Genomic DNA, 12,053 nt, shown 5'->3' on the forward strand with positions numbered 1-12,053 from the left:
GGCGCCAGGCAGGCTTCACAAAGCGCGGGCAGCACCTGCGTGGCCAGCGAGTCGCCTGGGGCTGGAGGACCACCGCTGTCGGGAGAGGGCCGGGAGGAAGAGGACCCAAGGATGGAGGGCCTAGGGGTGCTCCAGGTCTCGGAGGGCACAGCGCCCCCGGGATCAGCATATCCCGAGAGTCCCGGGCACCAGGCAGCGGGAGGGAGTGCGACCCGGGAGGGAGGAGGGAGGGGCGTGGCCGCGCGCTGGGGGAGGGCTGGAGGAGGGGCTGTCGCGCGCCGCTAGTGGCTCTGGGGGCTCGGCTTTGCCGCGCTCGGTGCACTTGGGCGAGAGCTGTAGCCGAGAGAGGAGCGTCGGGTCTAGCGCAGCCACCGCGATGAGAGGCGCTCGCGGCGCCTGGGATCTGCTCTGCGTCCTGTTTGTCCTGCTCCGGGGCCAGACAGGTGGGAGAGCGCGGCAGACAAGAGGAGGGCACCCTCCACCCGGTGGGCGCAGTCCTGGGTCCGGGAGGGGTGCCACCAGCCGGGCTGCGTCCAGAGTGGTGGCTGTTGGCTTTGCCTCAGCCTGTGCGTTACCGCCAGTGCGAAGGTGGCGGGCGGCGGCGGGACTCTGTTGGCCCGCCTCGCTCACCTGCGCCAGGAGCCGGCGGCAGCGGCGGGCGGTGGAGACCCGGAGCCGGGAGTCTTCCGGGGAGCCGGGGCCGCGGGGCTGCAGGCTGCGGGCGAGTTTGGCGATGCTTTTGTGCCGGCTGAGCCCGGGTGGCAGTGGCGGCGGCCTCGGGCTTCGCACCGAGAGCGTCCCCTTTCCGTGCGAGGCGCGGCCGCGGCTTCCTTTTGTTAAAAGTTGCGTGTGGGTGACCGGCACCCGCGAGGACCAGCCCACGGGTCCCCGGACGCGCGCCGGGCAAAGTTGGAGAGCCTTTTTCTCTGCTCTGCAGACGCTGCTTCCCCTCCGCGGGCGCTCTTTGTGCCTAGGGCTGGGGATCCAGCCGCAGTTGCACTGGTCGTGCGCGGCGCCACCCGCGGAGACGAATCTCGGGCTTGCTTGTGCTCCCCCCCCCTTTTTTTTTTTTTTTTTGCACGGGGAGCACGCGGCGTGCGGCTCTGGGGCAGGACCCCGCGAGCCTGTAGGTGGCGGCTACGGGGACAACTTGAGCCAGGCGTGTGGCGAGCAGCCGCTAGGTTGCAGACTTTTTCCTTTTGTAAATCTCGTGCTAAAGGCTCGCCCCTCTCTGCAGTCGCTCGGTGTTCATTGCTGCCACGCGCCGGGGAGCTGCTGCAGCCTACGTTGGCCGCCAGCTCCTGGGAAGCAGGGACCTCGTGCGGGGACGCAGCTGTTCCTTGCCACCTCGTGCGCGCAGTATGAGAGAAGAGCCAGGCCGTCCTGGCTTTGGAACCCCCGGGTCTCAGTGTATGAGACTTGTAATCGCAGGTGGCCGCTTTCTTTGGGAATCCCGAGATCTAGACACCCCCTCCCACGTGATAGCCACCCTCTGGCCGCCTGGGGTGGGGTAGGGGAAGAAGGGGTGAACTTCCTGCAAATCCCATTTGTTTCTTCAAGCTGTTAGAGAAACCGTGGTACCTCTCTCTGCACGGGAACTTGGGTCTCAAGGTGGAGGAGGATCTGCAGGCTCCTGGTGCTCCTTAGCCCTGCCCCTTTCTGCCAGGTGTCGCTGGTGCGCTGCCTGTGCGGGTCGCCTGGCTAGTCCCTGAATCCTTGGTCTCTCCCGGGTCGTTTCCAAAACAAAACCCAGAAACCCCTTAAGGTTACCCTGATGCTGTGGGCTAGAGAGTCTGCTCTCTGGAATGAAGCGTCCAATGGCCAGCAACGCCGTGTGACCTGTTTGGACAGCCCACCGCTGTTTGCATTTCCCAGATCCCACTCCCCCCTGATGCTTTTGAAAGGACTGGGAGGGCTTTCCTGTGGGGAAGGCCTTGCATCTGGAGTCCACCCTTGTGCCGGAGGAGGGGTCACCAGGGATCACAAATGAGTGTCCAGATTCCTAGGCGTATTTGACCGCTTAGCTGAAACTGACTCCAGCGATTTTTATATTTTCCACCTTGTTCTGCTTTAGACCAAGGTGGAACACCAGAAAGATCATAGTTCCTCATTAAAAAACTGAAACGAATCAATGGTTTGCATCTTCCTCCTGATTAGTGTGCTCTGACCAATAACTTTTTGGCAAAGGGAATTGGAAGTCTGTTTCCTGCCTGGCAGGCAGAGTGTTGTAATGACAAACCCTTGCTCTGCCCCTCCAGTTTCAGGCCCCAGTTTGAGGCCCCCCTTTCAGACCTACAGCCTCCTTGGTTATGTGCCCTTGGGCGGGTCGTTTAAATTTGGAGTGTGTGTGTGTGGGGGGGGGCTTCAGTTTCTCTGAAGGTACTAGAAGACATTGCATCATGAAGGATGGGGGGGGGGCATGTTTCAGAATTCCAGAAAGCTGCTTTCTTGTTTAAGGGTCTCTTGGGTGTGTGTGTGTGTGTGTGTGTGTGTGTGTGTGTGTGTGTGTGTGTGTCTGTTCTGCTCCCGGCTTAGCAGGAAGCGGTTGTGTGTTTTTGTTTATGTTGTGATCTCCTTTTGGAGGGCTAGCAAGTGCCTGCTCTGTAGTAACCCCTCCTCCTTCCCGGGGCATTCACAGCATCGACAGCTCAACAGGATGGTCCCCAAACAGTGAATCAGATCTTCCCCCTGTTCCTGCAGGTGCAAGACCCTAGTCATTCATGCACCTGGCATTCTGGCTTATGATCCTACTGGCAATAATCTGATAGTTCTGTACTAAAGAGATCCCAGATAATTTCACTTCCCCCACCCATCCACACATTCTTTTTTCTTGTGACGTTTTAAATCATGCACGCCTTGCTTTTGCAACACGCTTTCTAGTGTGCCTTAAATATATCATGGATGTGCTTTGTGCGTCCGTGGGGCTTTATAATGAGCAAATGTCTGCCAGGCCCCGAACTGAGGGCTTTCCCCTGCCTTTCACTACTCAGAGGACCCAGGAGATTGGACCACTACAGCCAGCCTCTAGTATTTTCCTATTGGAGAACAAGTCACTTGCCCAAAATAATCCGTGAAGGAGCCTGAGCTCAGCTCCATATGCCCACTGTGTATCCATTTATACAACTCGCCAGAATCTGTTGTAAAGTAAGACACATACAAAAATATTTAATGAGTGCTTACTATAAGCCCAGCCCTGTTCTGAGATTCTGAGGCTACAGGACTGCTGATTTGGGTAAAAGGGCTTCAGGCTACCTGCCTTAGAACATTTGGGTTAGTTTTTTTTTTTTTTTTTTTTTTTTTTTCAATTTAAGTGAATTAATCCGCCAGGAGGATTCACTGCTGTGTAGCTTGGGCAGGGGCATTTGAGCCTATCATATGAGGTTTTGGGGGGCGGTTAGCTGGATCCATCCAGTCAGGCTTCCTCAGAAAGGAAGATAAGTTATCTCTAAAACGAAGTTGAAAACCATTCCCGGCCCCCCCTCAAATGAAGATGATTATGAGTGTTAGGTATTTGTCCCTGTTAACTGGCGGATCTCAGAAGTGGTTTACTCTGGCCGAGCACGGTGAAATACAGTGACCATTTACCGAACTCCCAGAAGAAATTCTCATCAGAAATGTGCCAAGTGTTCTGTGGGCTTCCCTTGTCCTGCACCGAGGTTGCAGATGTTGTTTTGGTGATGGATTTTGCCACTGTTGTTGACTGACGGCCCTGAGAAGCTACTCCTAGGGTTTTGACTCATTTCCTCCAGCCGATTAAAGGACACAAGGAAATGAGGCAAACCAGCCCGGGTGTCCAGAGCAGCATTCTTAGCTGGATCTAGGTGTGGGGTTACCCCATGGAAGCAGGGGGCCACGGTCTCATTTCTCCAGAATGAATTAGGTTCAAGAGTTGGCGGGCGGGCGGGCAGGGTTGTGGGAAGTGCTGTAGTCATGTGTGGTAACTTTTCCAAAAGTGGGATTAAAAGACATTTGTAGGGATCCAAATATGCAAAATTTCATATGCAGCCTCAGCAGCACCCGTCGCTATTTTCACGGTTACAGCTCTGGGGTGAGCGGAGCTTGGAAGGGAGTCAGTGGTAGGAAAGTGTTTGAATCAAGGACAAATCCAGCATGGATCTTGCTGAAAGTAGGAGAGACCTGGGTGCAAGCCTGGCCTCCTGGCTCGGATTGCTGCCGTTATGGGGGCATGGGTGGGTATGTGGTTCATCTTTGGACTTCAGTCTCCAATAAATGAGTAGTTTTAAGCCAGTAGCCAGCTCGTGGGCATGCTTGATTGGCTGGCTGGATGCTTCTAGGAAACATGGAAGATGGTACCAACTAAAATGCTCCAGCCTGATCATTTCCCATCCGTCTTAGGGTTCGGCTTCCATTTTGGCCGCGAGAGACACCTTGACAGAATGTAACGTTTAAGTTCAGTTATTATTTAGGGCGGATGGCATCAGAGTTCAGAGCTTGGTGTCTGGAACTGACATCTCATTCTGCCACTCACTCACCCGCCACTATGAGATCAGGTACCAGATGCTTACCCTCTGTGTGTGGGAGGGGTAACGGGGTCAAGGTGCAGAGGCTCGGGGATTGAGTGCAGGAGGTTCTGTACATGGTGCGCTAAGCATGGAGCCGTGGTCTCCACTGTGCTGGGATTTTACAGCCCCCCTTTCAACTTAGTCTCTTAGGGGAAAAAAAATGCAGCTGGTATAAAACCAGATTGCACTGGTTGTTTTACCTTTTTGATTAAGATGAAGTTCATTCATTGAATGACTAGGCTTTGCTGCCAGTGGTGATACGTGCTGCTTTTCCTGGCTCTGTAGTTGACCTCACCTGACTTCCCCGCCAAAGGGCATACAGAGTTGGGGATAAAAGTTTCGGGAGCGAGAATCCAGGTGAATAAGCCCCTCCTCTGGTCTCAGGAGCCCCTTTCTCTACTCAAAGGGGCTGTGCAAACACAGGACCATAGGGGCTTTCTGGAGGGGCTTTCCTGGACTCACTTCCCCGGAGTACCCTCTGGATGGGTGGCGGGGTAACGGGGGTCTTGTAAACCTGCCCTTGGCTGGGTTCCGACCCACAGCAGCCTGGAAAGCACTGCTTTAACAGCCGGACCACGCTTTGAGCACAGGCAAGGCTGGCGAACGCTGGATCAGTTGAACGAAGTTTATCAGTCCCTCGCTGTGTCCTCACAGGGACAGCAGATAGGGGCCCCGGTGGGAGGGACATGCTCAGAGTCAAACTGGGGGTGCAGAGGCGTGGTGGGTGGGCAGTGCTTTCAAAGAGAGGCACCTCAAGTCTCATCGGGAGGGTGGGTGTTAGCAGAGACCGGGGGACTGTGGGTGTCCACAGAGATCTTACTTTGAGATAAGATTGAACACCACAGAAGGGGAGCAGAATATCTGTAGTTGTGTTAGTTAGGAGAATCAAGAGGAGCGTGAAGCAGGATATTCAGATCTTACTTGAGGCCCATCCAATCTTTGGTCAGATGGCTGAGGGTAAGGAAGTGCAGGATACGAAGGTAGAAATATTAGATAAGTCTCAAGGAAGAGGGGAAGGAGGGGGAAGGACAGACGGACGGACGGACGGACGGATGGAGGGAGGGAGGGAGGGAAGGAAGGGAGGAGGGAGTGTATTTAATGTTGAGCTTGGTCCAGATTGTGAAGAAGGCCTTGAAGGCCAGGCCAAGGTGGACGTGACAGGGAACAAGGTCACCAGTCCAGGGCCACCTGCTTTACCTTCTGTTCCGTTAAGCACAGCACGGAAACCAGTGTCCCCTCCTGCCCCCAGACGTGGGATAGCCTTACTCTAGGCAGTCAAGAAGAAGGGAGAGTCTTCATTTATTTTTAAAGTAAAATTGTATATCCTAAAACTGACCGCTTTACCACTTTGGAATGCACAGTTCAAGGGTATTAAGTACATTCACATTGTTATGAAACCAGCCTTATCGCTTCATCTTGCAAAACTGGAACCCTGTACCCATTAGAGAACTTCTCCCCACCCCATCCCTTGGCTGTTACTGCCTCTGGACTGTTCTCTGTGTCTGCTGTGAGTAGACCCCACAATGTTTACCTTCTTCTGGTTGGCTTATTTTAGTTACCATAATGTCCCCAGGGGTCTTCTGTGTTGTGTAGGGCCAGAATTTCATGTTTGCTTGTTTGTATTTTTGAGACAGATCTTGCCATGTAGACCAAACTGACTTCTTAACTCTTGATCACCTTGCCTCTGACCCTCTGTCTGTCTGGTGCCACCATACCTGGCAGGATTTCCCCCTTTTAGGGCTGGCTAGTATTTGTCCCATTGTATGTATACTTTGCTTGTTGTTTCTCCAGTCACCACTGATGGGCAAGGGTGTCTCACCTCAGAATGAGAGCCCTGTGTTAGTGGAGAGCTGTAGAGAAGTACAATTCATTTAGGCTCTTCAGCAGTACTGGACAAAGGGGTGGGAAGCCCTACAGGCTAGGTATATTCTGGAGACAAGGGAGAGTGCCCAAGAGACCAAGGTGGATAAAGATGGCATGCATTTGGCACCACCTGCCAGGCATAAAGCTTTGGAAAGGAGAGTTGGAGCTCTGCTGGGTGTAGGTGCCTGGGAGTAATGGTGGGTGTGGGATTCACAGGACAGGCTGGGAGTGGGCTCTTGGTGGGAATGAGCATGGTGTCCGGCTTGTTCATTCATCACCTCTGGGTTGCATTTACGGGAAACTCAATTTCACAGACACGAAGCTCTGTATCAATGAAGTTCTTTTTTCGGGTCAGGTCCATGTAAGAAATAAAATTAAACCCCAAAGTCTCAAACTCTGGCTCAGCACCATTATGAAAGGATTTGGGGGATTATAAAGGATTCTGTGTTAAGTGTGCACCAGCCATACGATGAAGAGAAAGATGTCGTGAAAGGAACTGTCCGGTGGAAAGGTGAATAAAATGGATGTTTTGGGGTGGAGGCGCAGACACAGCTGATGAGCACTTTGGGGAAACAAGGACTTTGAAAGCAACTTAAAGAAATTGGATTTATTAGACCTGGAGACGATAAGGTAAGGGAGGCTGAGTGACTGTCAGTCTTCAAGTATTTGTAGTCTGTGACAGGAATGGGCAAGTTGTCAGTGGGCATGTAGTGCTCTGGAAGGAAACTGGGATTTTTGTTTTGTTTTGGTTTTTTTTAGAAAAAAAAATTCTTTAATTGTGGGCTGAAAAAGACTACCACGGCTGGCTAATGGATCTCTGCAGGAGATATGAGAAAAGCCAAGTGCCATTTTGATATGGTCCCATCCCACCTAACTCAGTTGGCTTGATGTCCCTTTTATGGTCAGCAGCCCTTGTGATGTTAATTTGGAAATGAGAAAATAACTGGCCATGCTTGTTTCCTCCCTCTGTTGGTGTGGAGTGGAGTACTTCTCATATGTGCCGTGTGGCCTCATAGGTTTGGGCTCTATGGAAAACAGCCAGTGAGGAAGCCACAGCCTAAAAATAGGTTATTGATCTGTTGGGGTAGGTCATCTAACCACAGAGCAAATTGTGCTGTGCAGTGAATGGAGTGCCAAGATAAGAGAACTGAGGAAGTCTGAGGTCTAGAGAGATCCATCCTCACCTAAGGGTGGTTGGTGTGCTGTGGGGTCCCATGTGCTATGGGACCACCCTGCCCTGTGGCTAGGTAGAAAGCTTAAATGGGATGCAGAATGCTCAGCGGAGATGAAGGATGCAACACCGCCCTCCTTTCTCCTTGACTACTCAGGGTGGATTGCTCCTTCTGTGGCTCACCCACCACTCTTCCTTCCCATCTGCCCATTCCCTGTGGGCATTTCACAGTCCTGGTTCAAAGGCACCCATCAGACCAGCCAGGGATCTGGAGGAAGGTGGTAGAAACCGCGGGGTGGCTCACCAGCTTCTGTCGGTCAGTAATGTCATGTAAGAGAGGATGGTGTGAGCCGGGCGGTGGTGGCGCACGCCTTTAATCCCAGCACTCAGGAGGCAGAGCCAGGTGGATCTCTGTGAGTTCAAGGCCAGCCTGGTCTACAGAGCAAGATCCAGGAAAGGGGCAAAGCTACACAGAGAAACCCTGTCTCGAAAAACAAAAACAAAAAAAAAAAGGAAAAAAGAACAAATAAAGAGAGAGGATGACGTATAAGGTGGGATTCCTGGCTCCAGGAGCTAAACTCTATAGGAAGGTCAGCGCTAGCAGACCCGCTGGAATGTCATGTGTCATGAGATTTAGTTGACAGTCTGGTCATGTGTCTTACATTGGGGTTGGAGGACGAGGCATCAGTCCTTGAGTAGAATGGTGGGTTCAAAGGCATTTTGGGGACCAGAAATAAATCTTGAAGAGTGGGCTGTGATTCAGTCAGGGTCTGAAGAGCAAAAGTGAAGCGGTGAGTGAGCCCAAAGGCTCCCATAGAAAGAGGCTCTGGAGAGTGGAGTACAAGGTGACATGGGCTAATCTTTAGGGCACCTGGATTCTTCAGAATTCTTCAGAAATTGAAGCGTTTCCCCCAATGCCATATGTGATGAGATTTTTGTAAATGAAATCCGGTCAAGTAATTGCCTATTCAGAGAAATAGCTTTAAAAAATGGAAAAGCATGCATCTCACTTTTGTGTGTGATTATGTCTGTGTGTGCATCATGCAAATCCAGTTCAGGTATGAACCGAGTTGTTTTGAAGTCCAAGGCTAATTACACTACTCCTTTTCCCTCCCTGGCACCCTCCGCAAGCCACTCCCAGCCATGATTCCAAATATCTGAACATCTTTCAAGTGGCAAGAGATGACTTCCCATTCTTCACTCGTTGACAATTTAAATCTTCAGTGAAATGAGAAGCAGGGTATTCAACAGGCTCCCAAAGCCCCCCCCCTTTTTATGTAAATTCTCTTGATCTAGCAAAACCAGGGATGAGCAAGACCTCGGCGAGGTCTCTGCTTGGGCTGGGACACACAGGTTCTTTCCAGATTCTGTGGCCACTGCTGCGTTAAAGGCTCTTAGATCTACTGGTGGGCCCCAGTATAGGAACAATATTGAAAGAGCATCAGGTAGCCCATATATTCAAGAACGAACTCATTTCTGGATATATGGACTACGCTTATGGAGCTCGGGAAATCAGAGTTTCCTTTGGCCCTCACAAGGAGCAGGTGGCTGTGGTGGGCAGAGTACTGTCACCTAAGGGGAGGCGTAGGTCCTTGACCAAATGGGGGAAAGACTCACCTCCTTTGCCTGTGTGAGGCAAAATATTCAGCCTGCCTCAAGTGACTTGGGGTGTTTCAAAGGATTAGGAAGGGGGGACTCCCTGATGTTCTGAAACGACCAGTAATTTGAAAATAATAGTCTACTCTGAAGCGGTTTCTCTATGTGTTGAGAACAAAGGAATGGTGGTCACAGTGGATTGGGCAGGGACTCTGTCTCTTTGGGGAGGAAGTACTCACACAGCGGAATCCAACGCCTGTATCAGATTCAGGGGGAAAGATGTCCTGGAGATATTAGAAGTGTTCAGGGTGGTGGCACTGGCTGTCATTCGACAAGGCCAGCGTATGCTTAAAAAGGGAGCAGAACTGTATTTTCAAAGCAGAGAAACGAGACGGGGATTTTTAAGGTGGTCCTTAGGTCGTAGAATATTTTAAATGCATTTCCACTTGCATCCTAATTGTCCCGGAGTAGATTGCCTTCATGGTTTGGATCCACAAGAGCTCACTGTGGAGCTCAGGCTAGCCTGGTACTTACTGTGCTGCCCAGGTGGACCTCAAACGCTTGATCTTCCTGCCTCACCCTCCCCAGGTCTGGGATTGCAGGCATGCACCACAGCTTTGTTTTTCTTAATGTGCAGGCCTTAGAGTAGCTAGTAACAAATTTGTCCTTGAACGTTCTTGTATTTATTTTCTTTTCATATGTATGTTTATTGCAGGGAAACAGTAGGTGCGTTTTCAGCTGAACCAGACCCAGAAAGCACCATTTTGATAGGAGAGGACCCCCCCCCAAATCCCCGTCCCAGTTTTAAAATAAGCTAGCATATGTAGAAAGGGTTGTGAGTTTTTTTTCTTCAGATCCGAATGTGTTGCCTAATTTACATTTCAGCATTTTTAAGGGACATTATTTCAAATGATCATCCAGTTTAGAACCACTGTCTCCTGAAGGGGCTGGGCGAGTGAGGTGCCCGTGGGCGAGGGGCCCCTCCTGACATGGGATGCCTGGTGGGAGCGGGGTCTCTCCGTTGGACTGTGCTTAACTGAGCCTGTATGAGGAGCTGTTAAGTGTCGGGTGGCGGTGTAGCAGTGAACATCCTTGACCTGGGGCTTATGTCCTGGTGAATTCTTTTCTTCTCCAGAGCCCAGAAAAGCAGAGAAGGAAAGAGAGTTGAGAAAGAAGTTTGAAGGCCTGTTTTACAAAAATCCATTGATTTTTTTAGACTTAATGACCAGCGGCTTCTGGCCAATGAAGGGATAAGCAGAGAAAGGTCAGAGAAGGTAGCCGGGAGGGCAGGAAAAAGAGATGGGGAGGGGACAGGATAGGAACCAGGTCAGCGGGACGTTTTGGGTGATTGGGGGCCATTGCCTTCCCAGGAAGGACTGACCGTGGGCTGTGGTCCCAGTGGATCAGGGTTCTTAATTCAGCTGGCGCTCATTTGACGGGGACCAAATCAGAACTGAAACACTGGGTCAGCCCTCAGCTTCAGGATTTGGGGGCATCTTTACTGTGCCAGGGTGCCTTGCCAGTCTGAAGGTTTGGAACCCTTTGTTGGAGAACATTCCAGAGTGTTCTTCTTTCACAGCCGAGGGAGGTGTTTCAGGGGCCTAAACACACTGCTCTTTGGATCTCTCAGAGGCTGGAGGGACTGGTTCTGTACCACAGTTAAAAACCCTTTTTTTCGCCGGGCGGTGGTGGCGCACGCCTTTAATCCCAGCACTCGGGAGGCAGAGCCAGGCGGATCTCTGTGAGTTCGAGGCCAGCCTGGGCTACCAAGTGAGTCCCAGGAAAGGCGCAAAGCTGCACAGAGAAACCCTGTCTCGAAAAACCAAAAAAAAAAAAAAAACAAAAAAAACAAAAAAACCCTTTTTTTCATCTTTTTATTAAGAACTTTGGCATAACCATATTAAAACCTGTAAGACTGTACTTGGACGATGTACGGGTTAGGCATGACAGCCCTGAAGTTCCACTCTTGTGGCTGTGTCTGGTTTGGGTGCAGTTACCTGCAAGGAGATGACGCAGGAGGGAACAGAGTGTGCTTGATTGATTGATTGATTTTTTTTTTTTTTTTTTTTTTGCATCCTAGCCTTTAGAGTGAGTGGCCTTTCCGACATCCAGAAAGTGATCGTCTCTGAGCTAGCTCTTCAGTTTTAGAAATGGGACCCAGTGAACAGAGAATCGAGACTGGGAAATGAGGACTAGCAGCTCTTCTCTGTCTGCCCTTGGATGGTGGATATGTGGTCCTCATGGAGGGATCTAGGGACAGATAATGCCCCACCCCCTGCTGGAACTGGGAAGGACACCCCTGAGTTGATGGACCTAGTTGAAGGTTTTAGGGAGGAAGTCTGAGGCACTTGACCTGTGGCATCCAGCAGTGTTGATAAAAGTCACTGGCTTCGGACATGCACGCATGGGCTTTTACTGGTTCACAACAACATTTGTTCGAAACGCTTGTTCCTTTTGATCCAGCATAATCATCATGGGTTAGACTACTGTTTGGGGTGAGAATTCCAGGCCCTGTGTTTAACCTGACCTTTCTTCTCGCTTTCTCTTGTGATAAACTTGGGGAGGAACGGGACAGGTTAACAGTCCGTCATCCAGGGAAGTCAAGGCAGGAACCTGGAGACAGGAACGGAAGCAGGGACTGGGGAGGGATGCTGCTTCCTGGCTTGCTCAGCCTGCTTTCCTTACATCTCAGACCCACCTGCCTAGGAATGGCACCACTCACATACAGCTCCTGGGCCTTCCACATCAATTGCCAATTAAGAAAAGCCTTGCAGACACATCCACAAAGACAATTCCTCTGTCTAGGTTTCCTCTCCCCAGGTGACCACCCTAGGTTGTGGCAAGTGGGTAATAAAAACTAGCCAGTATAACCATGTTTACATTTATTGTCTCTTGACTGG

At 51.2% G+C, this 12,053-nt stretch overlaps 1 protein-coding gene across 2 annotated transcripts in view; it reads left to right on the forward strand.

Annotated features, from left to right (window-relative positions):
• Nucleotides 1-271: 271 nt before the first annotated feature.
• Kit (KIT proto-oncogene, receptor tyrosine kinase) overlaps nucleotides 272-12,053 on the forward strand; it is a 78,511-nt gene continuing 66,729 nt past the window's right edge. For both annotated transcript variants that reach the window (XM_052735178.1, XM_052735179.1), the window contains exon 1: nucleotides 272-443. In XM_052735178.1, the coding sequence (XP_052591138.1) occupies nucleotides 377-443 (67 nt within the window). In that variant the 5' untranslated portion in view covers nucleotides 272-376. The remainder of the gene's footprint in view (nucleotides 444-12,053) is intronic.

The sequence above is a fragment of the Peromyscus californicus genome, unplaced genomic scaffold (genome assembly GCF_007827085.1).
Source record: "Peromyscus californicus insignis strain IS unplaced genomic scaffold, ASM782708v3 Scaffold_13__1_contigs__length_99412109, whole genome shotgun sequence".
NCBI classification, from domain to species: domain Eukaryota; kingdom Metazoa; phylum Chordata; class Mammalia; order Rodentia; family Cricetidae; genus Peromyscus; species Peromyscus californicus.